The sequence below is a fragment of the Saccostrea cucullata genome, unplaced genomic scaffold, assembly GCF_032062105.1.
Source record: "Saccostrea cucullata isolate Sc308-1 unplaced genomic scaffold, CSIRO_AGI_Scuc_v1 ctg2240, whole genome shotgun sequence".
NCBI lineage: Eukaryota > Metazoa > Mollusca > Bivalvia > Ostreida > Ostreidae > Saccostrea > Saccostrea cuccullata.
In genome coordinates, this window is record NW_026918848.1 from 128,635 (window position 1) to 146,455 (window position 17,821).

Below are 17,821 nucleotides of genomic sequence, written 5' to 3' on the forward strand. Positions count from 1 at the left end.
AGAAATGATCACCTAACATTGCATTTCTACCGTGAGTCATTTAAATGAAATATTTAAAACTGACTGCACACTGTTCTGTGTACCACAAAATATAGCACTAAAAGTATAATGTAAAAGTAAAAAAAAAGAATTAGCATTAAAGTGATTAAATAAATTAAATTAAATTAAATTCTTTTTTCAATTTAATATACTTTCTAGAAAATAATGAGAGGGGTGATTAAGTACGTCATTTGTACCAAACTAAGATAGAATTTTATATTTATTTAATTATAAATTAATTAATTAATTAATTTATTCATATACATGTTTTTATTTATTTTCATGTTTCAAAAATCATTGAAAAGTATTGGAAAGACGGGAGATTTCCATTTCCCTAACACAATTATCTGCCACCTTTCAGCTATGATCCGCATCCCCTCTTCCAAATTGACCCACCTTTCTTTTTATGTTGTTCATGTTCTAACAATTTTACGAAAACATCAAATAAATAAATAAATAAATAAAAATAAACAAGAAAAAATTAAATTAAAAAGAATCCCATTACAATTAATCAGAGACATATAAAATCATATGGTTTAATATGTCTCTGAATTAATTTAAACGTCATTTTTTTTTTTTTTTTTTTTTTTTTAAAAATCTTAATATATACAAAGAATTAAGGTTACAATATTTGACAAATATTCTATGTTTTTCCCTTCCAATATCGAATTTCAAATTTTTTTTTTACTTTTGTAATAAGTGGATTAAATAAATGTTATTAATGTTTAAGACCTATCCTCATTAGGGTTGGTTTGAAATTCTTCGTAGCTGTAAATAAAAATACATACATGTACATAAATCTACAAACAACAGGTATTTATGTTTAATTGATTTCATGGGAACTTTTACATTAAACAATGAAACACATGTACGACCCACCCAAAATAATTTCAACCCACATTTTTAATTTATGAAATAATACAGATTTTCTCCTTTTGTATTTCTGTTTTTCTTTCAATAAAAAATATAGCAACACTGTCTGAATCCGCTCCCGTTTTTCATGCAATCGTTGGTTTTGAAGTGATCGCCTGCACGATAACATAGTTTATAACTCGCAAACAGACACGAAGCCGCGCCAAAAAGTCTAGACTCGTCACGTGGGTAGCCTTCGACCAATCAGAACGCATTTTATCTAAATAACTCGCCTCGTCGGTAAATAGTCGTACCTGTGTGTTTCAATGGAGAGACTAAGATTTCGATAAAGTAGAGACATGGTGTTTTGTTTGTTAAAATCATGACATATCTTGATATCCCGTGAACATTCAAAGAAGTTCGCCATTTTCTTCTGGAATACCTAGCCATTTCTTCATCTGTGATTGCCTGTTAATGCTAGAGTCGTGAATATTTTGGAGCAGCCAGGTAAAATATTAAAAGATATATAAGTTAATGAACGCATGTTAACAACCCCCTAAGCTATTTGAAATGGACTCGCCAAGGTTAAGTTTTTTTACTCTTCTGTTGAAAAGTTGATTGCAATTTAAACTGAATTCTTTTTTTTTTAAATACCAAAATTTTTTCTCCCTTCTGTTTTTAGTGGCTTTGATACGGGAGAGCTCTTGGATAATTTACGCACATGCAGGCAGTTCTAACAAGATAGAGAGTCGGTGTTTATGTTTTCAATGGAATTTAAAGATTCATGAGGATTTTTCTTGCTATCAACATGTGATAAATTTATACATTACACGCCGACTATTAACACAGTCCATTAGATGTTTCGCCAACAAGCGTGGATTAAGTATTCTTTGGAAAATGTGTGATTACTTTCAGAAACACGCAGGAATTTTATGCTTTGTGTGTTCGTATCCACCAAACCTTCACCATTAGTGAATATAGGACAATATCCAATGTTCCGGAAGGGGAGTATTCGGAGACTTATATGTTTCGTTCCAAGAGATCGACACTAGTACGCGAGCTCTGGAAACTACGAATAACACAAAATGACTCCGAAAGTCAAAATGAAAAAGAAGCGAGCGAAAGCAAATCAGTCCTTCATTCTATGTTGAAACGCCTCAAGGAGAAAAACTTGGAAATTTTGCTCCAAAGCGTAGAGTCGAAGGGCAGGGAACAAACTCCATGTGTGTTGCTTCCCAATGTGGAATTAAAAATGGGGAAACACACGACGGACCCTCATATTCTGTGCTGTCAGGTCTGGCGTTGGCCCGACCTGACTTTGGACACGACGTTGCGGCAATTGCCGTGTTGTGAAACGGATAAAGATCCGCTGTACGTTTGTTGCAATCCGCATCATTGGAGTATACAACAAACTGCAGGTAATAATTGTGTGTCCCAGGTAAAAAATAATGAATAAACAGGACTATCACCAGCCTCCACTGACCCTAGGAATCAAAACAGAAGTAGGACTTAAAAAGAAGGGGTTCTGGGGTGTCCAAGGTTAAAATATCGATAAACAGGGTTGTCCCTACCCCTGAGGTATCAAAACAGCAGCGGGACATAAAGAAAAAGGGGATCTGGGGTTCCTCTCTTAGCAAGGGGGGCTGAGATGGAATACAAACATGTATCAGAGTTACTAGGGGGATTATGTCATTTAATATACCTGATTGAGAAATTCCCTGGCCCCCGTGTCCCAGGATGCTGAATATAGCGCCAAGAATTGGAGAGGGTATCTACTAAGATTTTGTATGTGTTTGGTGATACTGTAAATATCATGTATGAAAGTGTGTGAAAAAACATCCTAGGATTCTGTAGGTCAACTGAATGTGTGGATGCAGAATGCATTGATCTTATCTATGTAGCATGGAATTGATCCTGTTGTTGTTATGTGAATGTTGGTCAATGGATCTATGTGGGTAATATCTAGGTCAATGATGAGCATTTGCATGTGTAGACATAGCATGTTGATGCTTTTTGAAATGTTTTGAAATGGGTCAAGTTAAGGAATTTTGGTCATTACAAGCATTGGGAGGATGGTTGTGCCATGTTGATAAGGTCACAATCTGGGTTTATTTGTGCATAAAGAAATTTAAATTTAAATTAAAATCAAATCTCTAAAGTGGCTTTTTATAGTACTGTTGTTTAACATTAAACCCATTTACAGCAGTGTTTTAGTGCTCCATGTATATATTTGCCATGGATTAACAGCTGATTAAAGCAAAACCGTGTCCACTTTCTGAGGAGAATTCTACATGTTTTTGATACACAAATCTGTTTCCATCTCTGTAGTCGAGCCAGATTTGAAAGGTTAGTCAAACCAAGAAAATCAGGCCAGACAAAGCAAAATTCCAAATCTGTCTTCATCTTCTTAGTTTGTGCTCTTAGTGATATAAAGCATCTATGCTCTTTTGGTATTCAAAGAACACCTCAAAACATGATGAACACATACAAAAGTGGTAATGCTCAGAAAATAAAGTCAGAGTTGAAATAATTTTGTCGCATACAGAGTGACCTTTGCTATAATGTGTTCATATAATTTAGAGCAAGCACACGGCTTACCCTTACCCAAAGCTTCGTGTGCACAATCATTATAATAGATAAAAATTACTCAAGTATCCACTTTTTGCATCAAGTGATTAGTGAATAGAGGAAACAACAAGAGAGGCAAGAATTAGTAAGAAACTGAAACAGTATAGAGGTAAACAAAAATTAATTCAGAATGCACCAGGCAGAACTCAGAATCTTGTTCCCATTTCTCAGTTTATAAACACTTTTCCCTCTGTAAAAGGGAGACCCCTCCAAGACACACACATCCCCTTCCAATAAACACACAATATCTAACCCCTCACCAGGGACTTAATGATAACCCCGCTCTTTTGAAGAATAATGTCAAATTTTTAACAAATTGAACCTGGAATGCTGAAATGATTGTAAAAGGAAAAGTGAAGGGCTGATGCAGTGACGAAGGGGTAAAGTCCTTGGGGGGGGGACCCGAGGGCAGTCTGCCTCCCCTTTAAACAAGGAAAGTTTTTTTAAAAATATCATCTGACATGAAAAAGGATTCAAAAAAGTCATATCAATTTTTAAAAAAAGTAGTGTTTCCATCATGTTCATTGTTATAGGAAAGAATTCACCTTTTAAAAGGAAACGGGAATGCAGTGACCACCCCGCCCCCCCCCCCCCCCCCCCCCTTCACCTCCTTTCACACATTTAAAAACACATAGATAAGTACAATTTTCATGTTTGACTATTGACCTTTTTGAAATTTTTATTCTCCTTCCAACTGAAAAAAGTATGATCCACCCCCTTCGAAGGTCACAGTTGGTTCAGTGTAGAAGGGATAATGTCATATTGCCTGTAGACACACAGGGTGTAGGGACCCTAAAATGTTGGATCCACCTCTGTGAAGGTCACGTTGAAGGGATAAAGTCATACTGCTTGTTGACACAGGATGTAGAGACCCTGGTTATAGGGGACTAGAGAGAGGAATTCTTGCTTGTTCTGTGTAAACAGAAGACAGTTTTAAAGGTCTCTCACTTGGTGTATTAGGTAGGCCTTAACTGCTGTTTAATGTTTGGGAAAGCGTATTCTCTGTGTTGGTTTAAAAGGCATGCTGATAAATGACTGTTTAGGAGAGGGGGGCACAGGTAGAAAGTTAAGACAGATATCAGGGATATGGAGAGAGGGGGGCTAAACCAGGGGGAGAGAAAGAGAGGTGGAAGAAAGACTGAGATAAGAGAGAGAAAAGACAAACAGGACAACTGAGAGAGAAAGAAAGAGAAGAGAGGTTCCCTTTGTCTCAAGGGAAATGAAATACAGGATAGAAAAAGACGAAGGTAGAAATAGAGAGAGAGAAAGGAAGAGATAAAAGAACAGGAGAGACAGCGAAATTAGAGGTTGACAGTCAAGGAGGAAAAAGAAATAAGAAAAGTCCTTAGGCAAGAGTAGCTAGAGATAAGAAAGAGAAAAGACAAACATGACAATCTGAGAGAGGGGAAGGGGGGAGGTACACATGTCTCGAGGGAAAGGCAAAAAAAAAGAAATATGATAGAACTTGTAGTTCTAAGAAGATAAAAGATACAAAACAATAGAAATAGAGAGAGAGAAAAGAAGAGACAAAACAGAGAGAGACAGAGAAATCAGAGGTTAAGATTTTTTTGGTCTTCGGAGAAAAAAAAGAAACAGTTTTAGCCCAGGGTTTGACATTAAGCTTTTGGAATACTAGACCAGTCGGGCTACTCTGGCAAATTTTTACTAGCCCTTACCCTTTAACCATTAGCCCTGACCAAACTTGAGAAAACATATTTAAAGTACAAAAAAGTGATAATTGTTTTTTCTGTGCAGATGATGAGAATCCACATTGAAATAACAACATTTTCCCGCACACGTCACATTGAAACTCGGTCATATTCATGTGGCTTGTCATGTTTAGTCCTAGTTTACTCAACTTGTATACATGTACAATAGTACTCGATGCCATTAAAAATGTTCAGAGAATTTAAGTTTAGCAAGAATAATTTTATTATTATAGTTTTATTGTTATTTACATGATTACCGATGTCGTAAACGTGAATCTTTTGACAATGACAATCGTAACTACTCAGCCATTTAAGTAAACAATATATAGCTCATTGTTTCTCTCTAGGAAAATGGCCGAGTAGTTACGAATGTCAATACATACATGTATGAACTGATAGCACTTCAGTCATGCTGTCTGTAACACATGTGGTTTTCTTTGTACTCTGCGGTTAGAAACGTTTTATTTTTTCATCGGCAATAAATAATTTATTTAAAAATATATAATAAGTTCCTTTACTTTCTTACACGATCAGTCGGTCTAGTACACAGACATTTTACCCGACCGGACCTATCTTTTACTAGACTCAGTCAGTCGGACGTGCCTTAATGTCAAACCCTGTAGCCAGACAAGAAAGAGAGTGAGAAGGGTATGAAAGTGAAGAAAATAAAACTTTGTGGAAAGCATCGAAAGCAATGGTTAGGAAAAAGACGTAAATGTATATTGAAGACTGAGGGAAGGAGAAAAGGGGAGGGATGTTGGAAAAAGGGGGCGAGAGAAAATGTTGACAATAGCTAGAATTTGAAGATGTAAAAGTCAGAGCTTAAAAATCATCATCATCTTCATACATGTAAGGGAGTCATTTCTTCAGAATTAATTTGACTATTTCTCTGCATTTATACATATATGACATGCAAGTTTTCACAATTGAAAACTGAAAAAGTAAACTAAAGGAGCTTTATTGCTTTGAACTGCAGAACTACCACAACTTCATTTGAATTGATTTAAGATGGAATTAACTGAATGTTTTTAATATAATTTCAGAATCTTCATATTGTGCTGACAAAGCAAATTCTCTTACCTCAGGTAAGCATACAAATATATAGTATAGCAGAGCTAGAAATAATGATGTTATTGCTAGTTATTTGGGCCATCTAAATTTTAACTGGCCAGTTGAGAACATTCCTAAAAATGTTTCACTCATCGTCGCAAACCACGGCCAAAATGTACGATCCTCTCCCATTCTGGCAGTGGTTGAACGAGGAGAGAATTCTTCGTAGCTCATTTAAATTTTGACCAATGCGAGTAAAGCATAGTCGGGAGATGAACTTTATCGCAACCTTTCAATATCCAATTGCAGTAAAGGAAATATTTCTTGCATACTGTTGACGTCAGTTGTTGATTTCAATTGCAATGGAAACAAAATTTGCCACTGACTGAATATGACGTCACAATAGAGAGGCGTAAATATTCAAGTTTACGACACTTTTTGTGATCAAGCAGCTACGGGTAGGAGAGAGCTATATGTGGACTCGGGACCGTGGCTTGAGACGATGTGTTTCACTGAGCAAGTACATATACAGTTGAACTTCGGTATCTTGAACTCCAATTTCTCGAATTCCATGGATATGTCGAAGTGGTGTGGAAGTGCCATCCACATATTCTTTAAGTATTTTACCCTCGATATCTCAAATTCTCAGATATTTTAAAGTTTTGTCTCAGCTCTATCAGTTTTGAGATAACAAAGTTTTACTGTATATACAGTTGAACCTCTGTCTCAAACTTGATGGAACCAAGAAAAACAAACTTGGTGAAATTTCAGTGTTCAATATACTTAGGGGAAAAAAAGTGTGACTTCTAAATCACTTAAACATATCCATGTTTGCATTTATTCTCCTATGTTAACTGAGCATGCAATCATTCAGATTTAAAACAAGACAACTCATTCTTAGAATGATCATGTTTTGTTTACATTGTGTTACTTCATAGTGCAACCTATAACACCAAAATTTTGATACGACTTGAATCATTACAATTTGGACACAACTCTCTTAATGACAGAATTTTGATACATTATGTATAGCACAACAAAACAATACTGTATACAGGGAAATTTTCGCCCCTGTTTTATTTTTGCCCCTTTTGCCCGATCCTTCTTTCGGCGAATTTAAAACGAGGCGAATTCAAAGAACACTGTATTATTTCTTAAACAAAACTGGGCGAATATAAAACGGGACAAAATTGTTTTCAAGTGTAAAAGGGCAAAAATAACATGGGGTGAAAATAACCCTGTATACAGTATCCAAGATTTTCAGACCATCTTGCTGGCTATGATTTCAAGTCCAGATCTAGATGCTTTTGATTCTATTTATGAACAGGACTGCAGATTTAAAAAGTGTACAGATTCTTGAAATGGACCTGTATACATGTACTCATATTATCACTCTGTTCCCCCCTAATTTTTTTTTCTGGGAAAAAAAAGTTATTGGCTATTTGGCTTCCATATTTATGGAGATTGGATTGTCCAAGGGAAATAATGGTAGTAACCATTTCAAAAAAGTAAAGTTGAATTTTGATATCTATGATTGATTGTATATTGTTTAACGTCCCTCTTGAGAATCTCAGGGCCATTGAGCAGGGAGGGATCTTTTTTTGTGCCAGCATCATCTACTGCGACACAGGACTTCAGCTTATACGGTCTCATCCGAAGGACTGGTCTCCACATCCCACAGTGGGATTCGAGCCAGCGACGTAAGAATCAACTTCGCGATTATAGAGGAGATACTCTAACCACTACACCATGTGCCAGAGTGGGTGACCATTTTAGATAAATCCTGTCTTGTCCCTAGTCAGTTGGCAGTTGAGTACCTAATTTTGGTATCTTGAACATGCAGATATCTTGACTCTGACGCTCTAACAACTGCGCCACATGGATGACTATCAAAATTAAGTACTCTATTGCCAACTGACTATTGCATAAGACAGGATTCAATCGCCACATATGGTATATCTGCCACAAGAAGCATTTTACAGCTTAAAAATTATTTAATGAAAATTATATGGAAAAGACTTTTGTGTGGAAAAGTTACATGTACACCCAGATAAATGGGATATTATGAACTAATTGCAAAGTTTGCATCTAAACAAATTAAAAAGTATATGTGTTTGTAGTAAGGTCATCAGAGAATATTTGCCTATACCTCCACCTAACCCTTTACTCAAGGAATAACTGTCTTATTTTTTGATTTCATGATGTGATCAATCGATTGGCTTGCGTGATAACTTGCATAGGCATTTATGCATAAAATTATCATGCAAGCCAGTCGATTGAGCATCATCATGAAATCGAAAAATCTGACAGTTATTCCTTATATTTACATGCTCTCGATTCTGCCAATCCACATGCTACAAGCCCTACTTCTGTCTAGCTATTTGTCCTGCCCTGCATGCACATGATTTTTTTAACCGCGCCTATTGATGAACCAGTACATTGATGGAGAAATAAAGTGCATTAGCTATTTGTAATGTTATTTTCTTTTCTTTAATTTCAGGAATTGATTGGCCCAGTGATATTTCTATGGAAACAGTTTCCACGGAAACAGGTCTCACACCTTCATGCAGAAAACATTTTGACGGTGATATATCAGGTAACGAAAACACTTTTTTTTTCTGAGTGGTTTTCCTTATAGAAGAATTGTAGCTTGTCTATTATGGCTTTCCTTTGAGTAGGTGGATCCCAGAATTTTTCTTCTTGCGAGTGGGAATCTTGAAAATGAGAGTGTACAATTGTACATCAATTTTAAAAACCAATTCAGCTCCCTGTAAGCTAAATCCATCAATGCATTATGCCCCTTTGGTCTTTCCCTTTTGGAAGTTTTGCCTAAATGTTAATTTTTCTACATTAATGATTCCCTCATCAAATCAGAAATTGCTCAGTTTTTTTTGTTGTTGAGAAATTGTCTTACAGTCGCAGAATATATATATATTTTCTTTAGGTTGTGATCAGAGAATTGATTAGAAATTAAGGTATTTTTTACCCTTGAAAAGATAAAAGTGAAGTAGTCTCATATACACAGGTCTATTTTTGACCTATTATTGTCAATTTGTCTATGAAATGATCATTGATAATTTTTAAGGGCCCTCACATAGCCCATGACTATTTTGAGAGATATCTCCTAATTATTGACTCAACATTCACAAATATTTTCTCTCCTAAATGCAGTCAAGTCTGTGTTAAGTATTTTTTTAAAAAGACAAGACCCCAAGATTTATTCCCAATATAAACCGCTAGCTCTTTAAGTTGATAATACACCACGAAATCCAAATATTTTTCTTGACGGAACAGTCAAGAGCGAGGTATTGTGTCGTTTGCCCTCGCGAGCGATTTAAATATTTGATCTTTGTTCTGCTCCAGGATGACCTACAATTGTAGTGTCTTCTTGTTAAACTGTGCCGTGAAGCGTGTCCTGTCTTTTTTTCTATCTCTCGAAATCTTTTTAGCCTGCCCAGGTAGAGAGAAGGAGAGAGAGAGAGGATCCCGTTTTATTTATTTTTTTCTTTCACTTTTCTGATATAAAAGATTTGTCATTCATGACTACACGCTTCAGTCGTTAAGGGTTTTTTTGGCATTGTACCTACATGAGGCGATAAGAAGAGAATTTTTTGGGGGCGAGTCCCTTAAACGTTTACTTCTGAATCAATGTCATTTTAGTGCAGAAAAAAATAATTATAGAAGTACCTTGCAATACCTGCTTTTCAAATTATCTTAAAACAACAATCTGTTTCATCAGAAATGTAAACAGATTTTCACATTATGTACTTAAAAAAAAAAAAAATTAACAGGTGAATATATCATAGGTTTGCTAAATGTTATTGAAATGTCATAAAATTTACATGTGTACTTACATTTCTAGAAGTTGCAAATAAAAGGGGTATCAGAAATGCACATGAAGCTGGATGTTTTGAACTTTCAATTGTGAAATTTTTTGCAAGAAATATGTCTGCTTAAAAAGCACTAGAAGCTTCACTGACACCTTTTCTACATGTAAAGTCTTTAAATTCCTCAAATCTGATATTTTAGTCATTTAAAAATTCTTTTGAAAACATTTGATCATGTTTATATCTTAATTTTTTATTATAAGCACTTTTTTGTAAACATTGAATTTTTTTTTTTTTTTTTTTTTTTTTTTTAAATTATTTCATTATTAACTTGGTTATATATAACAGAAATGCTGCTGTGGAACCCCAAAAACCCTGACCTGAAAACCCTGAAACTTAAAAAAGGGTTATGTATATTGCTATGTTTTGTTATGGCGATATGAATTTTTCAATCTGTTTGCATATTTGTATTAGGTGAGGGTGTTTTAATAACACGGAATCAAGTCAAGTAGTCTTAAGGCTATAGCAGTTTAATTCCTATTTAGCTGTTAATACAGTATTGTTAACAATGGATTAAAGTTGTGTTTCGTGTGTGAAGAGTTTGCTGTTTATCATGTTCCATATGAAACACAACTATAAAAGTTCTAGCATTCCTATATTCATTATGTTCAACATATATTGTATGAAGTGAAATGACATTGGGTTCCCAGTTATGAATGTAATAGAAAGTTTATAAAGAGAAAGTGATTGATACATGTATTAAAAAAATAAATGATTTTAGAAAAATTTAAAGACAGATCCAGCACCAGAGTGAAAAAACCCAACCTCCCCACCCCCTAACCCCCCACCTCTCTTTGACAGTGTGTTTTGTCACATGACAGCTTTGCTCTGGACAGATCAATACTGTAATACAGACCCCCACCCCCCTCCCCCGACCTCCTGCTTTTTACTGCACTTACTATCATGAAATTCCTTTATCCACCACTGAAATCTATATTTTCTTTCGATTTTATGAGGAAAGGATTAATAATTTTAAATATCCATCAGTTTTCTACCTAAAGAGATTTTTTTTAAGTCACCAAGGTACTGTAAAACTTTATGTTGTAAACAAATGTGGAATTAGTTTAGTCTTAATTGACTTTGGTCTCTGGACTAAGTTGGAGATCTAGCTATTTTATGAAAATATAGTATCTTAACACTTCAGTAGAGATCTAAACATATTTATATATATATATTTCTTAAAGCATATTTTTCTCCGATACATTATAATTTTTTACTTATTAAATTGTCCTGTCATTCAGTGCACAAAACTTCCTGTTCACATTCTTTTATTTCTAAGTCTATTGTTTTTAGAGAACATATATATTCTGTAAAATTAAAAAAATAATGGTTTTCCTGCTATCCTAGACTCAAAAAAGGAGCGTTTTCTAAAATTGGAAAAACAAAAAAATCAGTTTCTCCCAGGAACCTATATACTATGTATAAAGATAAATGTCTGTCAATCCTGGTGTCTATTTAGCATATTTTGAAATTCAGTAGCACCCAAGAGGAAGTTTGGAATCTAAACTTGTCAGAAAACGCTGAAATGATCCTGATAGCTCAAACATGGATTGTACCTTTAGTTAAGTAATGTCGGGCGACAGACGGGCTAACGAGAGGGTTCATTATCAGTTTATTATAGTACATATGCATATTATATTGACCGTCTCTAATCTTCTTCTTCCAGTCCCTTTTGAAATTGTGTCATTTTTTTTTACTCGTGTCTCTAATCTTCTTCTTCCAGTCCCTTTTGAAATTGTGTCATTTTTTTTTACTCGTGTGTGTGTGTGTTGAGTTCGGATGTAAAAGTGCATTGCGTTCGTTTGGGGAATGTTTGTGGCAGATGTTTGTCGAGACTTATTGGTGTCTTGATTAGACTTTATAAAATATGATTTGTCTGTAAGAAGTAAAAGTGTGCTTCATTACATCAATCAGTTGTCGCATAAAAGGTCAACACGGATCATAAGACCAAGATAAAAGACATACATATTTTCATTCAAGAAGATAATTTTTTGATAGCATCAGTGCATGTACAGTCTTTTTGACATGTACTTCAAGTTTAAATATATGCTCCTTCCATTTATATACATACATTTAATTAAATAACCTTAAAAAGAACTTTTGAAGGTAGTACAAATGCACCGTATACTAGTGTGTAACTTACACTATCAAAAACTGAATATACATGTAAATGACTTTTCTTTTCTTTTTTGTTGTCTGAAGCAAAAAAAAAAATCTATTAGCAAAAAGTATATATCATTTATTGGATTCAAAGGTATGCGAGACGTAAAAAAAGAGTTTTTAAAGACTACGAGATATTAAATGTGGTATGTAATAAAAACGTGGCTGTCTAATAACAAGACCCATTATGTCATAATATGTGCAGTCGGTGTATGTATATACGCCGTGTAAGTCGGCGGCGAGATCAATCAATTTCCTCTAAGGTGGAGACACCGTGCTCTCGGGAATAAAAGGGGAGAATGATTTACATTTTTCATTTTGGGACCAATCAATAACTCGTTACAGAACTTTACCTGTAAAACGACCTGCCCGCCCCTCGCTAATGGACCGCTCCAGTTGGAGCCAGCCATTCTGAAGTATGAGTAGTATATATATTGGAAGGAATGCGTGCAAATCTAACCACTGACGACCTACAACCGAGCCGAGAGGCCACAAAGGGGTTATTGTCTCTCAAACAATTAGAGAAAAAAATGCCAGTAATTATAGGGATGGGTTTTTTCTTTCTTATTCATACTCGCTGTCTCTTTCCCATAGACCGTGCAATAGGTCGACAGTCATAACTGATTGAATGACTTTGTTCTGAAATTTTTTTGAATGAAGGTATATAATTTATTGTGCCCGGAAACAATTGACGGTTGCAATGAAGTATAGACTTGTTGCCTGAAAGAAATCGGATATATATATACTCCCTGAAAGTAAATTAATTAAAGAGAGGGAAGCTAATTGAGTAAACATAATCCAGGTTTTATTAGAAATGAAATAAATGAGATGACGGACAAAAAAAAAAAAATTACAATTCATGCATGCCATATTCTTTAAGTTCAAACTGAATATTAGTAAGGACAACGCAATATCTAATTTGATACATGTAATGTTTATTACATGTTAAGCTATTTGGATATTTGATTAATGTTCTCTATAGGTCATAAAATTTTCGATCGAGAGAGAGAGAGAGATTTGAATGAAAGATTGAATGAAAAAACGAATACATACCACAGACGGTGAGTCCTTGGAAATTTGAAAAGCAGCTGTTTCAGTACCCGGTAAATTCAAAATTTTCATGACCGTCTGCACATCGTAAATTAACGTTTGTATAATAAAGAATTGATTTCCCATACTCTTTATGTAACATTGTTTGTTGCAGCATTCAAGTATTATACTTTACATTCGAAAATAAGATGTATGACACTGTACGTTTTTATGATGCAGATTTACATGTATAGTTCACTGGTAGGAAAACATTGGGCTGGACAGCCTACAACGTTGCAAACCACCGCAAAAATGTAAGATCATCTCCCATTCTGTAGGAGAGAGGTAAAAATTATGCGGACTCCGGACCGCGGCTTGAGACGATGGACAGCCTATCAATATTTGTTTTCGCAGATGAGCTTCAGTTCTGCAGCTAACTTCGCATTAGTTAAGATCTATAAGCACATGTGTATGTTTACACATTTATTAATAACTTGGTGTGTTTCTATTTTTAGACTCCTCTGTGGGTGAGGACTGTGGGTCGGGGATGTCGGACCACTGGTGTTCCGTGGCTTACTGGGAACTACGACAACGGGTGGGGCGACTGTACATAGTACACGAACCTTATCTCAACATATTTCAAGATCTACCTCACGGGAACGGTTTCTCCTTGGGACTAGTCCAAGGCAAAACGGATGTGGACTGTGTGAAACGGACGCGGGAAAAAATAGGGCTCGGCCTCGTTTTGAGTCGGGAAGCAGACGGAGTTTGGTTGTACAATCGGTCAAATTTTCCGGTGTTTGTGAACTCTCCGACGTTAGATAACCCTAGTTCTCGAACGTCTGTGGTGATTAAAGTGAATCCGGGATATTCCATGAATATTTTTAATTACGATATGGCCAGTGTTTTTAGTGCTGTGAAAGAGAGAAGCTGCCTGGATGGGCCGTATGATCCCACGTCCATACGGATTAGTTTTGCCAAAGGATGGGGACCTTCGTATCACAGGCAGTTTATTACGTCATGTCCGGCATGGTTAGAAGTACTACTCAATGTAAACAGGTGACGTCACGCCCATCGTCACGTGACGTCAGTTGCCATAGAAACATTTTATGTTCATTTATATATTTAAATGAATTTTCAAAGAGATCATGTTATTTATAATGTCATAACACACTGAATTGTAGTTAGGGAACAAATCTATAAAGAATCATCGGTACTGTGTAGTGAAAAACCTGGTTTTTTCTTTTAATTAGTAATATGATTTTAATTAGAAAAAAAATCCGAGGACCTTTTGATTTTAAGAAAGAAATTCCCCTTAAATTTTGCAGTTTTAATTAAATCCCTCATCCTATTTTGTTTCAATTTTTGATCTGTTTTTTACCTTTACCAAAAATTGTATTCAGTTCATAACTCCTCTACTAAAATATTTTTTTGCAGTATATTATTCTTTTTTTTAAAACGACATTTTTTCATCTGCAGTAAATGTTAAGATTTTAAATCTGTTTTGACGAAGACCATCGTTTTTAAATAATGAACAAAGAGGGATAACTCTATATGACGTTTCAACATTTTTCTGATAATATTAAGCTGACGAAAGGAGAAATATTTTTCATGACCTGTTATACTGTTTAACATTGATTATATGTTACAATTATGTGTATGTGTACTGTTATAGATATATACATGTACTTTGTGAATGTGGTGCATTTCAGCTATGACATTTCTTCATGTTTTACCCACAAAATACATATTTTTTAAAACAAAAAAGGCAAACGTGAGGATCCATTAAAACAGCGTTTTACGTTGACTGTCTAGCCATATGATGAATAAAATGAGAGAAAATGTTGGATCTGTTTGAAATAAATGTTAAAGATTTTGAAAAGGTCTTTATCATTTCTTCAGGAATTTTGCAAAAGGAAATTAGTGTAACTAAAGAAGAAGAAATAAGTTTTTTACCGATATTTTTAGCTCACCTGAGCCAATGGCTCAAATTTATCATATTTCTGTGAAAGCATCGCCAGTAGATGTAGATTCAGGTTTGTTTAAATTATGACCCCTGGGAGTAGGGTGGGGCCACAATGGACAATCAAAGGTTGGGAATATATAGGAAATTAAAAATATATATATAAAAATCTTCTCTTCATCAAAGCCACGGTTGGTCATATTTATATGGAAGCAATGTCAGTTGGTGTAGATTCAAGTTTATTTAAATTAGTGTAGAATCAATTTTGTTCAAGCATATCCTCTCACTCTCCCTTTGAAAGGTAGGTGGGGACCACTTATACATTTAAGCTTTTCAATACAAAGCATATTTTTTTGTCCAGTGCTCAGGTGCCTATGAAGAGTAAGTATCCCCTGTCCACTGACAAGTCATTCATGCTGCGAGCTCTATTTTGATCTGGTATTCCATAGTCCAAATAATAATAAAACCAATGATCTCGTAATTCATAAACATGTATACTCAACAAAAAAGAACGCATCTTGTTTTACTCATCAAACAAATATTGAAAAAGTACATGTATATGGAACAACTTTCTTTTTTAATCATTGGATACAAGTGACCTATTTAAAGTACAACATGGGCTTTTAAACCCCAATTGTGGAACTATTTCCCTTGATTAATCATGTTTATGAAAATAGTGTTTTACACGATTTCTTGTAAATCGGGGGTCTATTTTCAATGAAATTTTGGATTTAGGGAAACAATAAACACTCCTATTAAACCCATATTTATGCTATGATTGCAATGTTGATGTTGCATTGCCACACCTAAACAAAGATGAACGCAACAAAGCTGTAACAATGATAATAACAAGAGCTACACAACGGGATCGAAGTTGCAACTGCATTTGGTGTACATAAATGGGCTTTGCAGCAGTTAAACGCACGTCTCCACCAGCTAGGAACATGGTTGTTCGCAAGAGACTGAGGGGAGCTGGTATTCGTGCACGACGTCCGCACATTGAAAATCAACAAGCGCTGAGATTGGTCTCTTGCATTTGGAGGTGATGTCAATGATATAAACTTAACATAGGACATGTTTGATTTTCATCACACCACACTCTAAATTCACTTATAAAATTAAGGTTTAAACTTAAAACTTAGATTATTATGTTTTATCTGAATATGTGTTTCTTTTTTTTTATTGAGTGTATGAAACATGTTATCCAAGAATAGATTGTATTTGCAAACAAGATCATATAAGAACCATAGAAATTGCGAAATGCTTTCCTGGAATGAGAATGTTCAAAGCACTGTAACATCAATTTGTTAGTTAGTGGCGTACGTGGGTTAAAAAAAATTATCGTACCATAGCCAAAACCGAATCATTACGAAGACTAAACACTGTATGCAATTGGTGTTCGGACATATAAAATATGAACAAAAATTTGAATACTCATACCCTCCGCCTGGAACAAATCTCAAGGCATGCCAATTAAAATAAGGGTAGGGTTCCAAAAGATCGATTTTTACGCAGGTGGTACATTGGAACTAAAAATATTCTAATCTTAATTGTATTGTTCTGACTCGTTGTAGATAAAAAACAAAAATCAACAATCATAATGTTATTTACGTGTTATGGATTCTAAGTAATTTCAAAGGTTATATAAAAACTATTAGAGTTTAGTGGAAAAAAAAAGAATAAGTAGATTTTGCGACTGACTTTCTTTTGTTTTATTTTCTTAGACATGATAACGAAATGTGATCAACTAAAAAAAATATACAAGCAATACAAATTTGTAAACAAGGCATAAAACACAGAACCCTAGATATCCCAGAGGTTGGGTCAGGTGCGTGAGAGGAATAAGCATCTCCTGTTGATTTTTCACACCCGCCGTTAATCCTATGTACTGGTCTCGTAGGTGGAACACACGCTAGTTGAATTTATTATAAAAACAAAGAACCAGCAATTGGTACAATATAAAACATGTCAGCCAGAAACAATGATAAGTTAATACATGTATATAATTATGCTAACGAGACTTTTTTTTGCAATAAAATATGTTTATATGTTATGGCACCACAAATTAAACGACTGCTCTAATAATCCCTTGTTTTTCCTGATTTTAATATACATTATTTTATAAGCCCTTTTTTGTAGTTATTGTTTACCAAGTTCACAATGTTCTAAAACTTAGTTGAAAAGACTTCACTCTAAGGAGTAGATTCTGGAGAAGATGGATACTCCTGAAGAGAGTAAAATTACTTATCCCGTTAGATATTGCATAAGGCAGACCAAAAATGTTCCAATTTTCAAATTAACAGAATAAGCTTCTCAATTATATAGTATTTGAATTTAAAATAGTATTACGTTCATTATGATCACAGTTTATTAATTGCTTTGTTTTACTGTGGAATTTCCGTGGTAATTTATTCATCTTTACAAATTATTTAGAGTTCAAAAAAATGAATCAATTTTGAATATATTGATCGGTGCTAATGGATGAATTACATTTCTATGAACAT

At 34.7% G+C, this 17,821-nt stretch overlaps 1 protein-coding gene across 1 annotated transcript; it reads left to right on the forward strand.

Moving 5' to 3' along the window:
- The first annotated feature begins 1,078 nt into the window (after positions 1-1,078).
- Positions 1,079-15,236, forward strand: LOC134272420 (mothers against decapentaplegic homolog 6-like). Its single transcript, XM_062754657.1, has 5 exons — positions 1,079-1,398; positions 1,574-2,309; positions 6,272-6,313; positions 8,779-8,874; positions 13,870-15,236. The coding sequence occupies exons 2-5, from the start codon at positions 1,916-1,918 to the stop codon at positions 14,415-14,417; spliced, it is 1,080 nt and encodes a 359-aa protein (XP_062610641.1). The 5' UTR covers positions 1,079-1,398; positions 1,574-1,915; the 3' UTR covers positions 14,418-15,236.
- Positions 15,237-17,821: the final 2,585 nt, after the last annotated feature.